The sequence below is a fragment of the Kogia breviceps genome, chromosome 13, assembly GCF_026419965.1.
Source record: "Kogia breviceps isolate mKogBre1 chromosome 13, mKogBre1 haplotype 1, whole genome shotgun sequence".
NCBI classification, from domain to species: Eukaryota; Metazoa; Chordata; class Mammalia; order Artiodactyla; family Physeteridae; genus Kogia; species Kogia breviceps.
This window is the reverse complement of record NC_081322.1, coordinates 23,689,265-23,714,663: the sequence shown is the minus strand read 5'-3', so window position 1 is coordinate 23,714,663 and position 25,399 is coordinate 23,689,265. Positions and strand designations below refer to the sequence as shown.

The 25,399-nt window shown below is 43.4% G+C and overlaps 3 protein-coding genes across 14 annotated transcripts in view; 2 read left to right on the top strand and 1 right to left on the bottom strand.

Annotated features, from left to right (window-relative positions):
* Positions 1 to 2,744, top strand: part of MDN1 (midasin AAA ATPase 1) — a 153,657-nt gene extending 150,913 nt beyond the window's left edge. For all 5 annotated transcript variants that reach the window (XM_059083214.2, XM_067011467.1, XM_067011468.1 and 2 more), the window contains 2 exons: positions 316 to 458; positions 1,281 to 2,744. In XM_059083214.2, coding sequence (XP_058939197.1) covers positions 316 to 458; positions 1,281 to 1,469 — 332 coding nt within the window. In that variant the 3' untranslated portion in view covers positions 1,470 to 2,744. The remainder of the gene's footprint in view (positions 1 to 315; positions 459 to 1,280) is intronic.
* Positions 2,745 to 5,869: 3,125 nt separating this feature from the next.
* Positions 5,870 to 9,697, top strand: LYRM2 (LYR motif containing 2). The gene is made up of 3 exons (XM_059083262.2): positions 5,870 to 5,962; positions 6,458 to 6,598; positions 7,059 to 9,697. The coding sequence occupies exons 1-3, from the start codon at positions 5,915 to 5,917 to the stop codon at positions 7,137 to 7,139; spliced, it is 270 nt and encodes an 89-aa protein (XP_058939245.1). The 5' UTR covers positions 5,870 to 5,914; the 3' UTR covers positions 7,140 to 9,697.
* ANKRD6 (ankyrin repeat domain 6) overlaps positions 8,284 to 25,399 on the bottom strand; it is a 202,359-nt gene continuing 185,243 nt past the window's right edge. For 5 of the 8 annotated variants that reach the window (XM_059083235.2, XM_067011474.1, XM_067011470.1 and 2 more), the window contains 3 exons: positions 13,983 to 14,096; positions 13,144 to 13,270; positions 11,339 to 11,956 (listed from right to left, as the gene is read on the bottom strand). In XM_059083235.2, the coding sequence (XP_058939218.1) occupies positions 11,415 to 11,956; positions 13,144 to 13,270; positions 13,983 to 14,096 (783 nt within the window). In that variant the 3' untranslated portion in view covers positions 11,339 to 11,414. Of the gene's footprint in view, positions 8,377 to 11,338; positions 11,957 to 13,143; positions 13,271 to 13,982; positions 14,097 to 25,399 lie in introns of those variants that run through there. The other 3 variants (XM_067011472.1, XM_067011475.1, XM_067011471.1) reach the window with 2 other exon arrangements.

Below are 25,399 nucleotides of genomic sequence, written 5' to 3'. Positions count from 1 at the left end.
TTGGGTCTTCATTGCTGCACGCAGGCTTCTCTGGTTGCGGCGAGTGGGGGCTACTCTTCCTTGTGGTGTGCGGGCTTCTCATTGCAGTGGCTTCTCTTTTCGCAGAGCGTGGGCTCTAGGCAGGTGGGCTTCAGTAGTTGTGGCACACGGGCTTAGTTGCTGCACAGCATGTGGGATCTTCCCGGACCAGGGCTCGAACCCGTGTCCCCTGCATCGGCAGGCGGATTCTTAACCACTGCGCCACCAGGGAAGCCCCCGTACGTAGTTTGTCATTTGAGTTGAGTTGTTCCTCTCTTGCTGTAAATTCTACTACAGAAACTGCACAGCTCCTCCTGGTGGTCTCCGACGGACGCGGCCTTTTCTTTGAGGGCAAAGACAGAGTCGTAGCAGCAGTTCAGGCCGCCCGGAATGCTAACATCTTTGTCATTTTTGTTGTGTTGGACAATCCCAGTTCACGGGTGAGTGATTACTAAAAGCCACTTTTCTGGGGATTCCCTTCAAGCTGTTCTATCTGAAAAATGGCCTGGGTCTCACTGTCATACTGAGAACTCCTAGAACATTCATGGCATCCTGAAGGGCTCTGTTCTAGGCATTTTATAATTATTTTCTCATGTAACCGAGCAGTAACTCAGTGATGTAGGGATGGTTATTCCCGCTCTACAGTGAAGGACAGAAACACAGAGGTTGTAGGTAATGCCAAGGAAGCCAGTATTCAGACTGACTCCGTCTGTCCTCGTAACCACTTTCTGTGCTGACTAGTAGTCTGGTGGGTCATCTCCCTCTGCACAGCGTCGCTACAGGTATCGCAGCCTTGACGGTGGGCCCTGTCCGTTGGAAACATAGACCAGCCTTTACAAGTACTTGGATCTCAGCGGTGCCCTCCTCAAAGGAGGAAGCATCAGTTGCTACATGAAAGATGTCCACGGGGTGGTCTGTTCCCGGGCAAGTACTGTCTCTGCAGGTCACATTAAGGCCTGGATAGCAAGTTGAAGATTTAATGTGAATTATTCCAAGTAGAGAATAGGAAATACCATTGTAGGGAAATCAGGTTTGCTTATCTACCCCTTTCCTTCCCTTTTAGTGGCTATTCTCCTGGAAGGGGTGCTCAGAAACAGATCTGCCACCTCCTTATTGAGAGTTCTGTTTTACTTAGTAATAGCTATTTTTATAAGCAGGAATTAAGACATGTGAGTCCTAAAAATTGTCCACAAAGGAGATCATAAAAGAGCTAGCCAAGGACACCGATTTAGTTTTTATTTCTAAATGTTTTTTCTTGCCAGGATTCTATCTTGGACATCAAGGTACCAATATTTAAAGGGCCTGGAGAGATGCCTGAAATCCGATCCTACATGGAAGAGTTCCCATTCCCGTTCTATATAATCCTACGCGATGTGAACGCACTTCCCGAGACGCTCAGCGATGCTCTCAGGCAGTGGTTTGAGCTGGTGACGGCCTCTGACCACCCGTAGAACAGAAGGAACACAGTCCTAAGTGAGACTTTGCAGTCAGAATGTCACACTGCTTGCCAGGTGCTCCCTTTTGGACAACTGTTTCTGAACTCCCAGCTCGAAAATGGTATTTAATCTTAGACTTGATTTATAAACATTCACCCAATAGCTACAAAAAATTTTATTGCAACATACATTTTATTTTATAATACGATTTCAGAGCCTAGAGAAAACCCTTCATGCTCCCTACCGTACCTGGGCTCCAGTTCTTGTAATAAACTTGGGGCGGTGAAGGAACAGCAGCAGCAGGTGTCTGGTCTCGTACCTGGGGGGTGGCGCTGCCCTTCGGGCTCATCTCAGAAGTCCTGGCCCAAGAGGAGGCTGCACCCCACCCTTGGGACCCTGGTGCTGCTGGAAGCATGGGACTGTGTCAGGCCTTTGGGCAAAGGACTAAAGGGAACTTCCCTTTTAACCCTGCTCTCATAAGGCTTGGCTTCGTGAAGCCCGCAGCGTGTACCTGAAAGCTGTCAAGTGGCTAAGGCAGCTGCAGTTTTTTTTAGAGAGTCTGGTGTGTTGTTTTTTTACTGTGCTGATTATGAAAAGGAACTAACTTCTCTACGGGGGTAGGAGGCTTGTGGTATGTGTGGGTTTTTTTTTATAAAACCACCAGACATGGGAGCCCAAATCATCAGAAAATGACCCCTGGGCCATGTATGAATGAAGTGGCTTTTCAGTGTCCTCCCCTTCACCTTTGCTGCTTCGGGAGACTATGCAATGATGGAAAGATTTTTCCTTTATTTCATTCTCTGTGCCATTGTTCCTGCTATTGTAGTAATTTATTTCTTTAGTTCATTTTTTCTTAACAGTTAAGAGGAAGAATCATTCCTCACACTGATTTCAAGTTGAATTAAGCCTGTCTTATGCTGGAAAAGAAGTGCTGTATCAGAACTAAGCAGCCACATCTTTTTTTCCAGTCAAAAATCCATCAACGGTTTTAGGCAGTTTTTACTTGGCCAAAAAGCAGTGCTTGAATACTTAACTGTGTGCTGCGTTAAGTTCTGTCAGATGTTCTTTCGTAGACAACATGCCATGACGTAATCATCTATCTCCATGTCTGTTATCAAGTTACACTGTGAAGTGTGCCTCCCTTTTGAGGTGGTCCTCAAAGACAGAGTTTGCTTGTTGTTTAACCAAGTGTCCTAAAGCATGTACCTGAGGTTATATCATTTTTTATTCTAAAAAGCTATGCAGCTTATATTCTGAAAACTGTTAAAAAATAAACCACTGTTGATGTAACTTGTGACCATTCTTAACGGAACATGGAAGTGTAATAGGTGCGCCAGGGGGTCTTGGCTGCTGGATCAGTCAGCTGTTAGTCACTAGTTTATGCTGTGTATCATGACTGCACAACTTCAGGGGCTTATTTCAAGTCAGGGTCTGTTTCTTGTGGTTATGTCTGTGGTGGGTGAGCCTCAGCATGCTGGCCTCATGGCAGAAGAAGGGCACGCTGGTGGGGACACACAATGGCTTGTGAAGATGCTGCTCCAAGATGAAATCTGAGTGTAAGAGATGTATCACTGGCCAAAGGCCTCTGTGGGGCAGGAAGTTTAATCTTCCAGCAGGGAGGGAAGACACCAACATTATGACTGTGATGCGGTCCATCATATCTACCTTTAATTGACAAGCTAAGCTGAAGCATCCCAACCCCTTTACCAGCATAAGTGATTCCCCTGGCCCTGGGATAGCTCAGAGGGTCTGGAACAGAAGAATTTCAGTAAGCAAGTTACCCAAGAGTGCTATCTTCAGTCTGTGCTGTGACAGGAAAAGGGTTGGTTAGCACAGGAGCACCCACAGCAGCCCCATCAGGAACTGAGGGCGTTGGTTAGGAAGAGTGACACACCTGAGTCACTTAGAAGCAGCTACTGCGGATAGGCTTGCTCTCTCACACTCTCTCACTTGGAGCTCAACCTTTACATTTGCCTTACCTTCCTCTCCACCTCCATCCAAACCCCAATCTTGTCCAGTCTAACTTCTGGATATTTACCTTATTCTGTCTTCCCGTTTGCTTTCCTCTGACTGCAGTGCAGCTGGAGCTCTCTTAAAATGTAGCTTGAGGGGGACTTCCCTGGAGGTAAAGAATCCACCTTCCAGTGCAGGGGACACAGGTTCGATCCCTGGTCAGGGAACTAAGATCCCACATGCCGCGGGGCAGTGAAGGCTGCGCACCTCAACTAGAGAGCCTGTGTGCCGCAAACTACAAGCCCACGCACCACAAGTAGAGAGAAGCCCGTGCACCGCAACAAAAGATCCTGCGTGCTGCAACTAAGACCCGACGCAGCCAAAAATTTTTAAATAAATATTAAAGTAAATAAAATGTAGCTTGAATAGCTACTAATCACTTTGCTAGCTGCACTTCGTCATACAACATCCAAGGAGATCTTTCTGAGTTCCTGTGAAGAAGGTACCACTTGTTGCTTCTCCCCTGTCCCTTCTCTCCCGGCATCCCCACCACACTATTTGATCTGATCACAGCAAACCACAGGGGCCTTGGAATCTGCCAGTGTTCCATGAATTCTTTGTCTAGAATTCCCTTACCCACTTTGCCTAGCTCAGATAAGCCCTCCAAGAAGAATGAGCTCCCACAGTATGAGCCTTGACAACATCTACAAATACTACGCTGGACTTATGTCTTCCTACCCAGAGAGTGATTCTAAGGACAGGGGGCATGTATGACTCGTGACAGCATTACCAATGTCTAGCATGAGTGAATCTTTCTGGATGGGAAGAAAAAATAGTATAAAAACGTCTGTTCTCACTTTATAGATTCAACGCAATCAAAATTTCAGTAACGATTCTAAGATGATTTAGAGGAAAATAATACAAAACATTTCTAAAGGTCATACAGACCATTAATAGAAGACTCTTACAAGATACTACAGGGGAGTATTCCTGCCTAATAATAAAACATACAACAACAAAAAAGTAAAAACGACCTGGATGAAATTATCCTGAGGGTTATTCAAACCCTAAAAGACCTTACCAGGAGTATCACAAAGCCCAGGAATATGAATGAATTAATAAATGGTGCTGGAATTACAGTTTACAACTGGAAAAGAACTTATATCCCCATTATGCTATAAACCAAAATCCTAGATAGAGTAAACATTTTAAACATTAACAATGAAAATTTTTTAAAGTTCTGAAGGGGAGAAGATGAAAAAGCTCAAAAGAATGGAAAATACACGTGACTGTATAGAGACTTAAAGCTATAAAAGGAAAAGGATCAAAATTTTAAAAAATATGGCAAACATCCCATATAAAATTAGAATAAAAGTCTAGATCATCATAAAGGGACCAAAGTCATAACAATTCACAAAATAAGTGTAACTAAGTGGCAAGCGATATTTAACTTAACTACTATTTAAAAGAGAAAAAAAAACCAATGAATTGCTAATTAGTAGACAAATTTTGAAATATGTGGTTATGGTATTAGCATCATTCACACAATGCCTGGTAATGTTCAAAATCTTTAGAGTGCTTATATGCGCCAGGTTCTGTTCTCAGTGCACTCCATACAATACAGTACAACAACAGCTCTGGGGTAGATGCTGTTATTTCACTTTACAGACGAGGAAACACACACACAAAAGTAGCCAGAAATACACAACTGGGAAAAGGCAGCTCCAAGGATTCCAAGCAAGGCAATCAAGTAAATGCTCAGTGAACGAACGGGTAATTGAACACTTTGGGCTGTATTTTAATTCAGAACAATCCTGTTTTTTAAAAGTAGGAGGGATTCACTAACCCCTTACAGTTAATATAACCTAAGAGCGTAAGAGGTGTGTTGAGGGGAGGATAAAGCGATTATAGGGGAAGAAAAGGCGTAGGGATGTTTGGTTGCTCGTTACTAGTGACACAAAATTCTCAAAACTGCAATGGGACAACCATTTAAAGCCTTGTAACTAAGGGCGATCATGAAGACTACAACGCCAGGAAAAATGCTCGCAGTAGAAAAGTACAGGGACAAGAACGAGAAAAGGAGACGAGCAGAACACAAACTTTGAGAAATTAACATGTAAATTTTTAGTATTTTTTCACTATACACACTAAATCTCAAAAAGAATATACTAAGATAGTTTTCTTCCCTCACCCCCCAGATCCTTACATTTAATGAAACTTAACCACGTGTCAGGAACTGGGCTAAATGCCTCACCACTATCTCATTCTTACAACAACCTGTGAAGCGGGAACTGTTATCCTGTTTCACGGATGAGCAAACTTAGCCTAACACAAAGTGAAACTGCCTTGAGCTTCAGTTCCGATTGCCCCACTGCCTGACTGCCGGCCTCCCAAAGCCAGCGCAACTGCCGCCGGCCGCATCCCGGGAAACCCAGCTCGCCCCGCCCCGTCACCGCCCCACTTCCGCTCCTGCGCGCTGGGGCTCTGGCGGACCGCGCTGTCTGGACATGATGGCCGCTTCCCGCTTACCCCCAGCGACGCTAACGCTAAAGCAGGTACCAACTATCCTCGCCGGCCTCTTAGGGCAGCTTTTCCGGGTCTGAGCTCGATTCTCTACCACTCCCTGCACCCATTCTGTATAGAGGGGTCTCCGGGACTACTGGGGCGGACGACCCTGCGCGCACCCGACTCTGATTGGCTCGGGCTTGCGGGCGGGGCCTCGCGCCGCGGGGGGGGGGGGGGGGGGGCGGGAAGCGCAAGGGGGCGGGGCTACTCTCCAGTCCTGGTGCAAGAGGCGGGCCGGGCTCTTCATCTTGAGCCCGGATGCCTCACTGCCTAGTGACTGTGGGAAAGACTGGTCTGCTGCTTGTACTCTTGATTTTAAGTTTGACAAAGGAGTAAGGAGACAACGCAAACAAACTTCTTGCCGTTTTCTTAAAAGAAAAAAGGTGGTTTTCTTTCCCCTTTTCAAAATTGAGAACCAAAGAGAAAAGAGCCTACCGGGCTGACGATTGTGCAGCTGTAATTGCCATTTCTCCTCCCCTGTACAGTTCGTGAGAAGGCAACAAGTTCTCCTCCTCTACAGAAGGATTTTGCAGGCAATTCGGCAAGTTCCAAATGATTCTGATCGCAAATACCTGAAGGACTGGGCAAGGGAAGAATTCAAAAGAAACAGAAGTGCCACCGAAGAGGTGAGACCAAGATCATGGTGACGGTAGGCCCTGACCCTTTTGTACTGATGAGTTTTTTAAAAAAGTTTGATAGATATCTTGGGATATTTCACTGAGATGGTATATCTTGATCATTGCTCTTGATGTTACTGATTTTTCACTTAACTGATATTTTAAATTTAACAACGTTTGCTATATCTACACTCTACAGTAGCACCACCCAACTTGTCTGTTAAACCACACACACACACACACACACACACGAAAAGATAAACATTACAGCATGATGGTTTGGGAAGTATGTCTGGGGTGTGTGAAAGCATGCCAGACATTGTGTACCCCTAATTATTAACTTTTGGCTTTCCTAAAGTGCATCAGTGCCAGTTCTCAGTATTAGTTCCTAATTTTAACAAATAAAATGGTAGAACTGTACCTTGTTTAACCAGTTAAAACAGTGACCAGATTTCACTTTCTTCTACAGGATACAATCCGGATGATGATTACTCAAGGCAATATGCAGCTCAAAGAGTTAGAAAAAACACTTGCTTTAGCCAGATCGTAACTACAGCATTATTCTGAAAGGTTTTCAAAGTCTCCATGTGTTTAGTTGAGCTTAGGCTCAACAGTGGGTAGCCCAAAGCCAAGTGAAACCATCTGTACATAGAGCCCTTGAGCAAAATATCAGAAACATGGAGCATGGCATATCAGAGAGAGCCAAGAAAAGGGCATAAGAGCAATGGTCTTAGCACTGAAAACATACCTTTTATTTTGAAAATATTCTTGGATATGTCAGCAGTTTTTGGAAGAAGCAAAAATCAGTACAATAGATAACACATAAAAAGATGTTCAACACCATTAATCATTAGGAAAATGCAAATCAAAACTACCAAGAGATACTATTTACATCCACTAGAATGGCTATAATTAAAAAGGGAGATAGGGCTTCCCTGGTGGTGCAGTGGTTGAGAGTCCACCTGCCGATGCAGGGAACACGGGTTCGTGCCCCGGTCCGGGAAGATCCCACATGCCACGGAGTGGCTGGGCCCGTGAGCCATGGCCGCTGAGCCTGCGCGTCCAGAGCCTGTGCTCCGCAACGGGAGAGCCCACAACAGTGAAGAGGCCCGCACGCCGGAAAAAAAAAAAAAGGGAGATAATTGCAAATGTTGGTGAGGATGTGGAGAAACTGGAACCCTTAAACACTGCTGGTGGGACTATAAAATTGTGCAGCCACTTTGGAAAAAAGACTGTCAGTTGCCCAAAAGGTTAAACAGCATTATTCATACTAGCCAAAAAGTAGACAATCCAAATGCCCATCAGCTGATTAATGGATAAGTAAAACGTGGTCTACCCACACAATAAAATATTATTTAGCAAACAAAAAGGGATGAAGTACTGATACATGCTACACCTGGATGAACCTTGAAAACATTAAGTGACCAGTCACAAAAGATCATGTATCGTATGATTCTATTTATATGAATGCACAACTCTGAATATACTAAAATCTACTGAACTGTACATCTTACAGGTATGTTATGTGAATTATATCTGAATAAAGCCATTTTTCCCCAATTTTTTGGAAATGTAATTGATACATAATATTGTGTCAGTCAATTAAGCTGTTTTAAAACAGTGTGAGGTATAGGGCTGGAGGTGTACTGACCTCAGGAGACACCATGGAGCTTCCTTGGAAAGTCCTTCTGCATTAACCCTCAGGGTTGTTGAGGTATGTTCTTCAGATGTGTTGCATCTGATACTCAAGAGGACTTTCCAAAAAGATCACCACTGGGAATCTAGAACTTTGTAGGAAAAAGAAGAAAGAGAAGTTTAACAAATGCACTGAAGCACACCCACCAAAAAGAAGAGGCAACTCCTGGTCAAAACTAATGTGGTTACTTTAATATCCACATGGAAAGTAAAATAAATCATTAATTAAGGAAGCTCCTCAGTGCATTAGGTTCTCCTCCAGTGACAGGAAAACACAGAGTCTGAAGAATACATTAGGGACAGAAGTTGACTTCAGGACATTTTTGAAAGAGAGCAAATGTGTTTAACAGTTAATTTAGTGAAAGTGAAAGCTCGTGGAAGAGGCTGGGGTTGGCAGTTCACCTACAGAACAAATCTAAAAAGTTAATCCAAGAATCGAAGCAGCATCTGAAAGATGTAGAAAAACTTTTGCAGGATAAACAGTGTCTAGTGTTGGACCGTGTGCCATCGGAGAGGTGTAAACCAGTGGTGTGTCACTAGCCTGCATTCCGAGCCACCCTGGCCCTTCCACAGCTCCAGAACCCACAAGACAAAAATAGTTCTGAATACTCTGCCACCGGGGGACGGGCTAATCTAAAATGCTTGCATAAGCCAATTTTCAGGTTTTTCTATAGATGTACATTAGTCAAGCCATCTGATGAACAGAGGAAAAGCATGTGTGAACAGTTTCTGAACAGAGAACCTTAGAAAGACTTACTCTTTTGTGTGGCCTGATTGGCAAATACTCAAGTACAGGCTATCTCTAGTAAATCTAAAATCTTGAAGCTAAAAACCATCCTTTTATGACGTGTGACAAGCAGTGACTTTGATGTTCTTCCTAGCAGCACTGTATGTGGAAGATGTAAGAGCATCTGTGGTTTGTATTTGCAAGAATCAAATACCACAGACTCCCCAAGAAAACCTAATGTGGGGTTTTGTTTTGATTTTGTTTTTTTAAGTGGATAAAACATGAAAAATTGAATTTTCATCTTCCAGAGACTAAGACTATTCTCATGGACAAGCTTTTCCCTTCCTCTCTAAAGAACAGTTTAATTTTATTTGTTCACTTACATCTTTGCTTATCTCCTGAATTATAGGCCAAGTCTGTTGTTTAGCCCAAGAGAAGATTTATGTAGCAATTTCTTCTCACATGTGGAAGCATGGTCATTAAGATGTTGGCCAGAATAGAACGCTGGTGAAACATTTTATTCATCATCTTCATCAGTATTTTGGATTAGGCAAATTAACTGTCTGGGTGCTCCCTGTAAACTATACTGTTGTTTGAATGTTGAAGTTTTGTTCCTAATGTTTAAGATGTCTGAATGTTCAACTAATGTATATTAACTACAATAAATCCATCTTTAAACCCCTTTATATTATTATATCTATTATGTTATCTAAATTATTAGAATGTTTTAAACACAAAAGCTTTCTAGCATGACAAGTGGCTGAGGCTATTATTTGACATATTGACTGCCCCTGTGTCATTTTTTTTCCCACTTAAAGCGTGCCACTGAAGTTTTAAATTCGACAAGACGAGCTTACAAACCTGAAAATAAACTTGAGAGAACATCAGATAAATTCCCTATCCAGGTTTTGTAATGATGACATACATCTACATTTATTAGGAACGCCTAGATCCACAGATTGTCTTTAAAAGAACGAACGAAAAACAGCTGAGCGTGATGGGCGGACCACAAGGGGACTAAACTTTTGTTTTTCCGGGTGTTCCCGCGTCAAGAAGTCATATTTTCTCTTTGGCTCAGTGAGCAAAAGTTCATTCAAAATTACAGACAACAGTTACTTGGTTCCCTCTGTTTATAGAAATAGAATCGAGGTTTCTATGCATATATGGAATTTTGAGGAGATGAATATAATGAATGCCACAAGGGATGAGAAGCTTGGAAGATAATTAAATCCAAAGTTTCAACATAACCCTTACTTTTGCAACTTTGTATACTCCACAGAGCAGAGTAACATCCATAGGGCTCCCTGAAGCTGGGGAATCCAAGTCAATTTATTGCGTTATTTACCTTGACATAGTTGCTGCAAAGCAGTGGGAAAGCTTTTGAGGTTCTTCAATGCAGAACTCAACTCAAAATGAAATACTTTCAAGAAACAGCCTTATTTCTTTATAAAATGTAGACCAATAAGCTCACATTCAGAAAGGTACTCTAAGATAACTGGCTGTGAATTAGGTTATAGAAATTTCAGGTAATTGCTACGTGAATGTTTTTTCCATTAATCCACTTTAAAATCACTATGTTTAATTGTACTATTTCTTTCTTTTGGCTGAAAGATACAGAAACCATGATCCAATGATTTGAACCTTTCTCGTTTGAGTTCATTGACATTCCCAGTGCTATTAGCCAATTAACCCATTATTTAAATACACTCTGACTTTTCAAAACATTTTACGATATACTGGATCTTGTGACATCATGAAAATCCTTCTCCTCAAAATTTGTTTGGTGAGTTCCCTGGTTAAGATGTCAGCATTTGGGGAACTATGAACTTGAGGGAGGGGGTTCAGCGTGTCTGTAAACAGCTCTTACAGAAAGACACTGCGTCCGGGCACAGCAGGCATGTTGATACAAATGACTGCTTGACTTGAGTGCACAGGGATTAATATTTTTTCTTGCTTTTCATTTACAGTTTCATATCCTGAATATCAGGGTTTAGGCTTACACATCCTTCAGTTTCTTAGCATGGCTCCCTTAATCTGAGCTTCTGAACTTCAGATGAACTTGAGCTGAGGTTTCAAATCTGTAATGAAACCTGAAACTAAGCAAGCGTCTTCGTAACTTCAGGGCATAGAAAGCATGTGTCTGGCACGTTTTAGAAATTAGTGGTTTTTTAAAAGGCAAGTTCTGCTATGCGTACAATAACTGACACCTCGGACATAGCTCTTCTGCAGCCGCAGGACTGGAAATCCTCAGGAGTCCTTCCCCCCCGCCCTCCCCACGGCATGCGGGATCCTGGTTCCCAGACCAGGGATCGAACCCCCACCCCCCTGCACTGGAAGCACAGAGTCAACCACTGGACCACCAGGGAAGTCCCAGGAATCCTTTCTTGTCCCACTTCCCAGGCCCTAGTTTTCCTTCTGTACCTTAGTCCTTAGTTTAGCAAGTTCCTCCTCTAAACTTTTAATGTGTTCCTCCAGCGCGGCCTTGTCTTGCTGGGCTTTCCGACTGGCTTGGCTTCGTGCTTCTTCAATCTTCCTTTCATACCACTTTTCCATCTGGGTGGAAACAGCCTCAAAGAAATACTGGGTGAGCTCCAGCGCTTGGGAGGTGTCCCGAGTGTGAGGGGCGGTCTGCTCGCCCCCTGCTGCTGGTGGCGGCTGCCCGCGGTGCCTCGCCTGCCCACCCTTCCCTGACTTCTTGGTTTGGGTGCCTCTGTCAACACAGGGCCCAGCCTGCGGGTCGCACTTGGCTGCCTCTTTCAAGGGTAACGAGGCTGTCTGGACCTTGACATTCCTCAGTCGGGAGCCTGTACAGTCCAAGGAAGACAGCTCCTGCTGGAGTCTGTGGGCGGCTGTGGAGCCGAGGGCCTTTTCCTTGGGCCTGACCACCTGAGGGGGGCTGTCAGAGGCTGCTACTGGACCTGCGGTCACCACGGACTGATCCACACCTGGTTTCGGAAGGAAAACAAAAGTCAGAGCGAATCCGTGTTCATACAGTCACGTGGGCTGGCACTTGAGAGTCCCGGAAATCCTGTAAACCAGCCTCCTCAACCATCAGCCACCGTGTGCAACTTCTCCTGTCCTTCCTCCTCCACTTCTCCCCTGATTATCATCTGGCTTGTCAGGGCTTTCAGGGATGTTGCGTTAAGACACAGTGGTGGCGTCTAAGCCAAAAACGTTACTGGCCTTTCCTTTAGGCTGTCTCAATCTACACTAAAGGGCTCTGGCTACCGTTTCCTGATCGCTAAGGATGACACACCTCACTACTTGTCCTAAAACAGAATCGGGCATTTACTGATCAGAATAAATAACCCCATTCCCTAACTTCCGGGCCCTTTACAGACCACAGCCCCGGTTACTAGTTCCTTGATCCAAGCTCCCACTGGGAGAGGCGGTCCTATTACCCGTACCCAGAGCTCCATGACAAGTTCCGTAACTAGTCCTAGCGTGAAAAGTTTGCCCAGGATTTTCCCCACTGTTATGGGCACCAAGAAGACAAAACCACAAATACAGAGATGGCCTATGGTAACATGAAACACGTGACATATCAAAATCCCCCCATGGAGGTCTAATTACCAAGGCTAATGAATGTCCTCAACTGATCATCACTGAGTGCAGCCACTGTAGCTAATGGAAAGATGCTCTGGCTCAAAGCATCTCTTATCCAGCCCCTGGGGCAGCTTTGATATATGAACTGTTTTTTAATGAGGCCGTACAGAGTTGGCCAAGGGTAGAAGGCTGATCAAGGACAAGAAAGGGAAAGAGTCACAGGGCAGGGGCAAGTGCCCTTCTGAGACGACACAGCCTTTCCTCACCCTCATCTTTGGGGTCCAACTCTGACACCATCAAGATTGCACTGCTGTCACGGATCAACAATTCTTTTATTCCTTCATTCAAATACTTCTGAACACTTAAATGGGAGTGCTTTATTACTGTATAGGAACTGTGTACACAGCAGTGAGCAAAGCATGGTCCCTGCCCCTACAGAGCTCACATTACGGTCCAGTATTTCCCGCAGCCCTGTCACACAGACTGCCTTCAGATGCAGAAGAGGACGCGACGGGGGGGTGGGTGGGGGGGTGGTTTCATCACCTTGGGATGGAAGGGCTCTCTCTGCACGTTGGTGTCTGGTTACCTGTGGAGGACTCGCAAGTGGAGGGTGTGGATTTAGTCCTGGAGGCCCTAGAATCTCCAGAAAGCTTCAGCTCCAGATTCTGAATCTTTAACATGCACCAAGTCTTTAATTCATCCACCAAGGACATCTAAAAAAAAAAAACAAACCCCACAAGTTAGTACACAAATCATCAGGAGACTTTGATACATGGCTTATGAATTAAAACCTCAAGAATGTGGACTTTTCGACCTTGATAGGCTCTTTTCTGGACAAGCCCCGAAATTTTGGATTGCCCGCCTCCCACAGGCCACACGGCCTTCTCTGTTGGCCCTCTGAAGCCCAGGATTCACCCAGCACCCTAGCCGATAGCTAACTATGATCTTCATTAAGGGACTTAAGAGACACCTTAGATGCCAACAGCCGAAGCTTCCCACGGCTTCCACACCAAGCACGTCTGGCCGCTAGGAGCATGAACTCACTCACACGCTCACAAGTACTCATTTCCTGTCTGCTGTCCAGGGTGGACCACAAACTGCCCGAGGGCAGGACCCCAATCTTGTGCAGGCCCAGCAGGGGAGCGATACACAGCACGGATCCAGGGCGGAGCTCAGCTTTCCCGGCACATTCTACAAACCGCTCCGCCTCCTGCCTGCCGGCACATTCAGCCGCAAACAGGAACCAAACTCCAGGCTCCTTCCTACTGACTTCATTTCAGGTTATAAAAATGGAACGCTCTTTGACACAAACGCTTTTAGGGGATCTCGGCCTGCGAGTTTTCAAAGATGGGTCTGAGTCCCTTGACTCGGGGGGGAAAAGAGTGGCAAATCGCAAGGTCAGCACGGACAGATGCTGGTTTTCACCTGCCGTTTCTCTCCCTCATGCTTCTCTGAGTCCGAGTGCTGCTGCAGGCGGTTCAGGCACTCCGTCCTCTCTGCTGAGAGTCGCTCAACCATCAGCTTGTCCAGAACCCGCATCTACGATTCAATGGGCAAAGGGTGAGTGACTGAGATGATCTAAGGATGGGACCTGGCATCTCGACTCCTGAGGCGGGCTCAGGAGTACCAAAGCAAGGGCCAGACAGAAGGTAAGCACACCTCCACTCCTCAGCTGAGCCTTTTCCCGTGGCATTCATGGAACTCTGATTTTTCAGAATTCCTGAGCATGTTTCTGTGTAGGCAAAAGCTTCTTTCTTTTTCTCATTTAAAAGTCCTGAGGGGTTTAAGAGACTATACATACACAGTAAATATACAATCTGAGCCAGCACAGTCCTGATAGGTAAAAGAGAATCTGTATGGGTCTTAGAACATTATTGCCAAGACTATAAAAGAGAATCTGTATGGGTCTTAGAACATTATTGCCAAGACTATTACTGCAAGGAAAAACTATGTCAAGGAGTATGGAGCTACCCCAACTCCCCTTTTTAAATGTCAGTGGCTGCGCAAGAGGAAGTACAAGAAGCTGAATAGCCAGGGCTTTCATCCAGCTTTCCCAGTGAACAAATCCTCTTGGCCCTTCACTGAAAGTAGTCAAAGTGCATGTGGAGAAGGTCGTGGACGGAGTTCAAAGGGATTGCTTCAAGGGAATTCCCTGGCGGTCCAATGGTTAGGACTCCTCACTTTCACTGCCAAGGGTGCGGGTTCAATCCCTGGTTAGGCACCACAGGCCGCATGACCAAAACAAGCAAACACAAACAAAAAAAAGGGACTGTTTCAGGGAGTAAATGACTGTCACCTTCCAATCACGTGCCCCTCTGTGCCCCCCCAGCTGGACACTTCCTGTAGGGCTCTAACACCCAACGGGGCCACACTCCCACTACCTGACAAGGGCCAAAGCAGAGAAGGGAACCGGCGTGAGCAGGAGCCAGCCATGGAGGGCTCAGCGGCAGCTTCCTCTCCTGCAGGGGACACAGCTGATGCTCCACACTCAGACGTTCATAATAAAAAAGCAGCAGCAGTTCTGCAGATGCGGTGAGCACCTCCTGCTTGGTCTCTTCAGCCCTCACGTTCTTCTGTGAACTGCTCTTTGCCTGTTTTCTAGGACTGGCCTTTTCTGCCACCTCCTGCCCCCTGCATGGACGAATGGCTCGGCCGAGAGCACCCAAGTGGATACGCGAATGTGTTCCTGGGGCACGGCTGACTCATTCATGCTGGACCAGAATCCTTCCCCTGAGACCTGGAATTAGGACTCAGATTCTACATCCCAATCTGTCACCTTCTTTGAACCAAAGAGAGGTCCTTGAGACATCCCAGCACTCGCCTAATGCATTCCTCTCTGGGCTTGAGCTATAGCTGAAGTGACGTTTTATTTACAAAACGGTCGTAACCAATCTATCATGGCTCAAAGAGTTTTAAAATGGGCTTTTCTATGAAATGCAAATAACCACCTTCTAAATGTTCAATTTCACCAGTAAACAAGGAAGTAAAACTTAAACAATCAAATGTCCTTAATCGATTGGGAAAAACTTGAAAAAAAGTGCTAACATTAAATGACGGCAGAAGTTGGAGGCTCAGATACTGCTGGTAGGATATAAATTGGTACAACCTTTCAATTAAGTAGCTTGCCAAGATTTATCAAGAGCCTTAAACAAACTCTTAACTTTGGACCCAATTATCCTACTTCTGAGCAAATAACCTCAGAAGCAATCAAAAGTTTATGTACATAAATGTTCAGAGCATTTGAGTGAAAAACTATAAGCAACTTCAGTGTCTAACAATAGGAATGGTTAAATACATTATGTTGTATTAATAAGCTGGAATACTGTGAAGGCAAGGACATGGGAAAGTGCTCATGATATAAAATTCAGTGAAAAAAGCAGGCAGCAAAAGTATGTGTATACTAATCATTGGAGAAATACAAATCAAAACTACAATGAGGTATCATCTCACACCGGTCAGAATGGCCATCATTAAAAAATCTACAAACAATAAATGCTGGAGAGGCTGTGGAGAAAAGGGAACCCTCTTGCACTGTTGGTGGGAATGTAAATGGATACAGCCACTATGGAGAACAGTATGGAGGTTCCTTAGGAAACTAAAAATAGAACTACCATACGACCCAGCAATCCCACTACTGGGCATATACCCTGAGAAAACCATAATTCAAAAACAGTCATGTACCAAAATGTTCATTGCAGCACTATTTACGATAGCCAGGACATGGAAGCAACCTAAGTGTCCACTGACAGATGAATGGGTTAAGAAGATGTGGCACATATATACAATGGAATATTACTCAGCTATAAAAAGAAACGAAATTCAGTTATTTGTAGTGAGGTGGATGGACCTAGAGTCTGTCATACAGAGTGAAGTAAGTCAGAAAGAGAAAAACAAATACCGTATGCTAACACATATATATGGAATCTAAAGAAAAAAAGGTTCTGAAGAACCTAGGGGCAGGACAGGAATAAGGATGCAGACGTAGAGAATGGACTTGAGGACACAGGGAGGGGGAAGGGTAAGCTGGGACGAAGTGAGAGAGTGGCATGGACATATACACACTACCAAACGTAAAATAGACAGCTAGTGGGAAGCAGCCGCATAGCACAGGGAGATCAGCTCCGTGCTTTGTGACCACCTAGAGGGGTGGGATAGGGAGGGTGGAGGGAGACGCAAGAGGGAAGAGATATGATGATATATGTATATGTATAGATGATTCACTTTGTTATACAGCAAAAACTAACAGAACATTGTAAAGCAGTTATACTCCAATAAAGTTATTTTTTAAAAACGTATGTGTATATCTCCTTGCATAGAAACAGTACACTGCCATTAAAAAGCACACCATAGCTCTACAAGTCTAAGATGTACTACTAAATTTAAAAGTAAGCTGGAAAAAAAAGCACAGTATAGTTCCATTTTTCTTTAAAAGGGAAAATTAGTAAGGTTATATCTATAAAAGAAAAAACCTATGGGAAAATTCACAGTAATGGAAGGGATCTCTAGGGAGTGTCACTATGAAAATAGTTCTGTAGGGGGAATGTGGAATGTTTTTCCCAATAAACATGTGTTATTTTATGAGCTCTTAAAAGTTTTTCCCATTTAAAAACCTGCATCTGTCACACATTTCTTATTAATTACAAAGGGAAAGTGTACCTTTACAATGGAAAGAGATGGTGGTTACCAGGTTAGCCAAATGAGACATCCTGACATTTGTCTCTTCTGACGTGATGTAATTTGAAGTTTACACAGTTAAATATGATGTATTCTTGCCGAAAATATTTAACCACTGGTCTCAAACTTTAGGTTTTTATCAGCATATCTGGAGGTCCTGTTAAAACACGGGTGGCTAGACCCTGCCCCCTGAGTTTTATTCACAGTTAAATTCAGTAGATTTGGAAGGAGGCCCAAGAATTTGCATTATTTTTCCCCACAAGTCCCCAAATGATGCTGCTTTAGGGATGACGCTTTGAGGATTACTGCTCTAGACCTAACTTTCAGAAATACAGGGATAGAGAAAAAACATTAAATAACACCATGAAGAAACTATCAGACAAACCCAAAATATAAAACATCCTATAAAACAAATGGCTACACTCTTTAAAAAGTTAATATTATGGAAGAAAACAGAAACTGCAAGAAGGAACCAGGGACTGCTCTAGATGAAAAGAGACCACAGGGACCTACAACATAACATAAAAGCACAGAATATTTACTGGATGCTGGGCTGGGATTAAAAACAAAAACCAGCTATTAAAAAAAACATTTTGAGACGTCCCTGGTGGCACAGTGGTCAAGAATCTGCCTGCCGAGTCCTCAGAAGATGGCGGAAGAGTAAAACGCAGAGATCACCTTCCTCCCCACAAATACATCAGAAATACATCTACACGTGGAACTTCTCCTATAGAACACCCACCGAACGCTGGCAGAAGACCTCAGACCTCCCAAAAGGCAATAAACTCCCCACGCACCTGGGTAGGGCAAAAGAAAAAATAAACAGAGACAAAGAATAGGGACGGGACCTGCACCAGTGGGAGGGAGCCGTAAAGGAGGAAAGGTTCCCACACACTAGAAGCCCCTTCGCGGGCGGAGACGGTGGGTGGCGGAGGGGGAAGCTTCAGAGCAGGGGAGGAGAGCGCAGCAACAGGGGTGCGGAGGGCAAAGCGGAGAGATTCCCGCAGAGGATCGGTGCCGACCGGCACTCACCAGCCCGAGAGGCTTGTCTGCTCACCCGCCAGGGCGGGCGGGGCTGGGAGCTGAGGCTCGGGCCTCGGTCGGATCCCGGGCAGAGGACTGGGGTTGGCGCCAGCCTGAAGGGGGCTAGTGCGCCACAGCTAGCCGGGAGGGAGTCCGGGAAAAGGTCTGGAGCTGCCGAAGAGACAAGAGATTTTTTCTTGCCTCTGTGTTTCCTGGTGCACGAGGAGAGGGGTTTAAGAGCACCGCTTAAAGGAGCCCCAGAGACGGGCACGAGCCACGGCTATCAGCGCAGACCCCAGAGAAGGGCATGAGACGCTAACGCTGCGTCTGCCGCCACCAAGAAGCCTGTGTGCGAGCACAGGTCACTCTCCACACCTCCCCTCCCAGGAGCCTGTGCAGCCCACCACTGCCAGGGTCCCGAGATCCAGGGACAACTTCCCCGGAAGAATGCATGGGGCGCCTCAGGCTGGTGCAACGTCACGCTGGCCTCTGCCGCCGCAGACTCACCCCGCATCCGTGCCCCTTCCCCCGCGGGCGTGAGTGAGCCAGAGCCCCCGAATCAGCTGCTCCTCCAACCCCATCCTGTCTGAGAGAGGAACAGATGCCCTCAGGCAACCTACAAGCAGAGGTGGGGCCAAACCCAAAGCTGAACCCCGGGAGCTGTGCAAACAAACAAGAGAAAGGGAAATCTCTCCCAGCAGCCTCAGGAGCAGTGGATGAAATCTCCACCGTCAACTTGATGTACCCTGCATCTGTACCTGAACACACAACGAATCATCCCAAATAGAGGAGGTGGACTTTGGGAACAAAGATAGATTATTTTTTCCCCTTTTTCTCTTTTTGTGAGTGTGTATGTGTATGCTTCTGTGTGTGATTTTCTCTGTATAGCTTTACTTTCACCATTTGTCCTAGGGGTCTGTCTGCCAATTTTTTTTTTTAACTTAAAAATTTTTTTTCTTATTTTTTATTCTTTACTTTAATAACTTTATTTTACTCTACTTTATTTTATTCTTTCTTTCTACTTTTTCTCCCATTTATTCTGAGCCGAGTGGATGAAAGGCTCTTGGTGCTCCAGCCAGGAGTCAGTACTGTGCCTCTGAGGTGGGAGAGCCAACTTCAGGACACTGGTCCACAAGAGGCCTCCCAGCTGCACGTAATATCAAATGGCGAAAATCTCCCAGAGATCTCCATCTCAACACCAAGACCCCAGCTTCACTCAACGACCAGCAAGCTACAGTGCTGGACACCCTATGCCAAACAACTAGCAAGACAGGAACACAGCCCCATCCGTTAGCAGAGAGGCTGCCTAAAATCATAATAAGACCACAGACACCCCAAAACACACCACCAGACGTGGACCTGCCCACCAGAAAGACAAGATCCAGCCTCATCCACCAAAATACAGGCAATAGTCCCCTCCACCAGGAAGCCTACACAACCCACTGAACCAACCTTAGCCACTGGGGAGAGACACCAAAAACAACAGGAACTACAAACCTGCAGCCTGCAAAAAGGAGACCCCAAACACAGTAAGATAAGCAAAATGAGAAGACAGAAAAACACACAGCAGATGAAGGAACAAGGTAAAAACACACCAGACCTATCAAATGAAGAGGAAATAGGCAGTCTACCTGAAAAAGAATTCAGAATAATGATAGTAAAGATGATCCAAAATCTTGGAAACAGAATAGAGAAAATGTAAGAAACATTTAACAAGGACCTAGAAGAACTAAAGCGGAAACAAGCAATGATGAACAACACAATAAATGAAATTAAAAATACTCTAGAACGGAACTGAGGCAGAAGAACGGATAAGTGACCTGGAAGATAAAATAGTGGAAATAACTACTGCAGAGCAGAAGAAAGAAAAAAGAATGAAAAGAACTGAGGACAGTCTCAGAGACCTCTGGGACAACATTAAATGCACCAACATTCGAATTATAGGGGCCCCAGAAGAAGAAGAGAAAAAGAAAGGGACTGAGAAAATATTTGAAGAGATTATAGTTGAAAACTTCCCTAATATGGGAAAGGAAATAGTCAATCAAGTCCAGGGAGCACAGAGAGTCCCATACAGGATAAATCCAAGGAGAAACACACCAAGACACATATTAATCAAACTGTCAAAAATTAAATACAAAGAAAACATATCAAAAGCAGCAAGGGAAAAACAACAAATAACACACAAGGGAATCCCCATAAGGTTAACAGCTGATCTTTCAGTCAGCAGTAACTCTGCAAGCCAGAAGGGAGTGGCAGGACATATTTAAAGTGATGAAAGGGAAAAACCTACAATCAAGATCACTCTATCCAGCAAGGACTCATTCAGATTTGATGGAGAAATTAAAACCTTTACAGACAAGCAAAAGCTGAGAGAGTTCAGTACCACCAAACCAGCTTTACAACAAATGCTAAAGGAACTTCTCTAGGCAAGAAACACAAGAAAAGGAAAACACCTACAAATAACAAACCCAAAACAATTAATGGTAATAGGAACATACATATCGACAATTACCTTAAATGTAAATGAATTAAATGCTTCCACCAAAAGACACAGAATGGCTGAATGGATACAACAACAAGACCCATATATGTGCTGTCTACAAGAGACCCACTTCAGACCTAGGGACACATACAGACTGAAAGTGAGGGGATGGAAAAAGATATTCCATGCAAATAGAAATCAAAAGAAAGCTGGAGTAGCAATTCTCTTATCAGACAAAATAGACTTTAAAATAAAAACTATTACAAGAGACAAAGAAGGACACTACATAATGATCAAGGGATCGATCCAGGAAGAAGATATAACAATTGTAAATAGTTATGCACCCAACATAGGAGCACCTCAATACATAAGGCAAATACTAACAGCCATAAAAGGGGAAATCAACAGTAACACAATCATAGTAGGGGACTTTAACACCCCACTTTCACCAATGGACAGATCATCCAAAATGAAAATAAGTAAGGAAACATAAGCTTTAAATGATACATTAAACAAGATGGAATTAATTGATATTTATATGAAATTCCATCCAAAAACAGAATACATATTTTTCTCAAGTGCTCATGGAACATTCTCCAGGATTGATCATATCTTGGGTCACAAATCAAGCCTTGGTAAATTTAAGAAAACTGAAATCGTATCAAATATCTTTTCTGACCACAACGCTATGAGACTAGACATCAATTACAGGAAAAGATCTGTAAAAAATACAAACACATGGAGGTTAAACAACACACTACTCAATAACCAAGAGATCACTGAAGAAATCAAATAGAAAATCAAAAAATACCTAGAAACAAATGACAATGAAAACACGATGACCCAAAACCTATGGGATGCAGCAAAAGCAGTTCTAAGAGGGAAGTTTATAAAAATACAATCCTACCTTAAGAAACAGGAAACATCTCAAATAAACAACCTAACCTTGCACCTAAAGCAATTAGAGAAAGAAGAACCAAAAACCCCCAAAGTTAGAAGGAAAGAAATCATAAAGTTCAGATCAGAAATAAATGAAAAAGAAATGAAAGAAATGATAGCAAAGATCAATAAAACTAAAAGTTGGTTCTTTGAGAAGATAAACAAAATTGATAAACCATTAGCCAGACTCATCAAGAAAAAAAGGGAGAAGACTCAAATCAATAGAATTAGAAATGAAAAAGGAGAAGTAACAACTGACACTGGAGAAATACAAAAGATCATGAGAGATTACTACAAGCAACTCTATGCCAATAAAATGGACAAGCTGGAAGAAATAGACAAATTCTTAGGAATGCACAACCTGCCAAAACAGAACCAGGAAGAAATAGAAACTATGAACAGACCAATCACAAGCACTCAAATTGGAACTGTGATTAAAAATCTTCCAACAAACAAAAGCCCAGGACCAGATGGCTTCACAGGCGAATTCTATCAAACATTTAGAGAAGAGCTAACACCTATCCTTCTCAAACTCTCCCAAAATATAGCAGATGGAGGAACACTCCCAAACTCATTCTACGAGGCCACCATCAACCTGATACCAAAACCAGACGAAGATGTCACAAAGAAAGAAAACTAAAGGCCAATATCACTGATGAACATACATGCAAAAATCCTCAACAAAATACTAGCAAACAGAATCCAACAGCACATTAAAAGGATCATATACCATGATCAAGTGGGGTTTATTCCAGGAATGCAAGGATTCTTCACTATACGCAAATCAATCAACGTGATACACCATATTAACAAACTGAAGAAGGAAAACCATATGATCATCTCAATAGGTGCAGAAAAAGCTTTCAACAAAATTCAACACACATTTATGATAAAAAAAAAAAACCTGCAGAAGGTAGGCAAAGAGGGAACTTTCCTCAACATAATACAGGCCATATATGACAAATCCACAGCAAACATTGTCCTCAATGGTGAAAAACTGAAACCATTTCCACTAAGATCAGGAACAAGACAAGGTCGCCCACTCTCACCACTGTTATTCAACATAGTTTTGGAAGTTTTAGCCACACACAGCAATCAGAAGAAAGAGAAAGAAAAGGAATCCAAGTTGGAAAATAAGAAGTAAAGCTGTCACTGTTTGCAGATGACATGATACTATACATAGAGAATCCTAAAGATGTTACCAGAAAACTACTAGAGCTAATCAGGATACAAAATTAATGCATAGAAATCTCTGGCATTCCTATACACTAATGATGAAAAATCTGAAAGAGAAATTAAGGAAACACCCCCATTTACCACTGCAACAAAAAGAATAAAATATCTAGGAATAAACCTACCTAAGGAGACAAAAGACCTGTATGCAGAAAATTATAAGACACTGATGAAAGAAATTAAAGATGATACAAATAGATGGAGAGATATACCATGTTCTTGGATTGGAAGAATCAACATTGTGAAAATGACTCTACTACCCAAAGCAATCTACAGATTCAATGCAATCCCTATCAAACTACCGCTGGCATTTTCCACAGAACAAGAACAAAAAATTTAACAATTTGTATGGAAACACAAAAGACCCCGGATAGCCAAAACAATCTTGAGAACGAAAAATGGAGCTGGAGGAATCAGGCTCCCTGTCTTCGGACTATACTACAAAGCTACAGTAATCAAGACAGTATGGTACTGGCACAAAAACAGAAATATAGAGCAATGGAACAGGATAGAAAGCCCAGAGATAAACCCACGCACATATGGACACCTTATCTTTGACAAAGGAGGCAAGAATATACAGTGGAGAAAAGAAAGCCTCTTCAATAAGTGGTGCTGGGAAAACTGGACAGCTACACATACAAGTATGAAATTAGAACACTCTCTAACACCACATACAAAAATAAACTCCAAATGGATTAAAGACCTAAATGTAAGGCCAGTCACTATCAAACTCTTAGAGGAAAACATAGGCAGAACACTCTGTGACATAAAGCACAGCAAGATCCTTTTTGACCCACCTCCTAGAAAAATGGAAATAAAACCAAAAATAAGAAAATGGGACCTAATGAAACTTAAAAGCTTTTGCACAGCAAAGGAAAACATAAACAAGACCAAAAGACAACCCTCAGAATGGGAGAAAATATTTGCAAATGAAGCAACTGACAAAGGATTAATCTCCAAAATTTATAAGCAGCTCATGCAGCTCAATATCAAAAAAACAAACAACCCAATCCAAAAATGGGCCAAAGACCTAAATAGACACTTCTCCAAAGAAGATATACAGATTGCTAACAAACACATGAAAGAATGCTCAACATCATTAATCATTAGAGAAATGCAAATCAAAACTACAATGAGATATCATCTCACACCAGTCAGAATGGCCATTGTCAAAATATCTAGAAACAGTAAATGCTGGAAAGGGTGTGGAGAAACGGAAACCCTGTTGCACTGTTGGTGGGAGTGTAAATGGATACAGCCACTACGGAGAACAGTATGGAGGTTCCTTAAACAAAAAATAGAATTACCATATGACCCAGAAATCTCACTCCTGGCCATATACCCTGAGAAAACCATAATTCGAAGAGTCATGTACCAAAATGTTCATTGCAGCTCTATTTACAATAGCCAGGACATGGAAGCAACTTAAGTGTCCATGAACAGATGAATGCATAAAGAAGATGTGGCACACATATACAATGGAATATTACTCAGCCATAAAAAGAAACGAAATTGAGTTATTTGTAGTGAGGTGGATGGACCTAGAGTCTGTCATACAGAGTGAAGTAAGTCACAAAAAGAAAAACAAATACCATATGCTAACACATATATATGTAATCTAAGAAAAAAAAGGTCATGAAGGACGTAGGGGTAAGATGGGAATAAAGACACAGACCTACTAGAGAATGGACTTGAGGATATGGGGAGGGGGAAAGGTAAGCTGTGACAAAATGAGAGAGTGGCATGGACATATATACACTACCAAACGTAAAATAGCTAGTGGGAAGCAGCCACATAGCACAAGGAGATCAGCTTGGTGGTTTGTGACCACCTAAAGGGGTGGGATAGGGAGGGTGGGAGGGAGGGAGACGCAAGAGGGAAGAGATACGGGAACATATGTATACGTATAACTGATTCACTTTGTTATAAAGCAGAAACTAACACACCATTGTCAAGCACTTACAATCCAATAAAGATGTTTTTAAAAAAAAAAAAAAAAAAAAGTACCTGCCTGCCAATGCAGGGAACATGGGTTCGAGCCCTGGTCCAGGGAGATCCCACATGCCAAGGAACAACAGCCTGTGCGCCACAACTACTGAGCCTGCGCTCTAGAGCCCATGATCCACAACAAGAGAAGCCACCGCCATGAGAAGCCCGCACACCGCAACGAAGAGTAGCCCCTGCTTGCCACAACTAGAGAAAGCCTCTGCGCAACAATGAAGACACAGCCAAAAATTTAAAAAAACCTCACATTTTGGGAGAATTGAGAAAATCTGAATATGGATGGATATTATCAATTAGTGTTAATTTTTTCAGATGTGAAAATGGTACTACTGTGTTAGGAAGGACAAAATCCTCATTCTTAGTCAATGTGCTCTGGAGTACTTAGAGGTGAGGGGTCAGGACAGTCTACAGCTAAATCTCAAACAGTTCAGCAAGAGAACAAGAAGTGTGTGAGAGAAACAAAGCAAACGTGGCAACATACTAACGA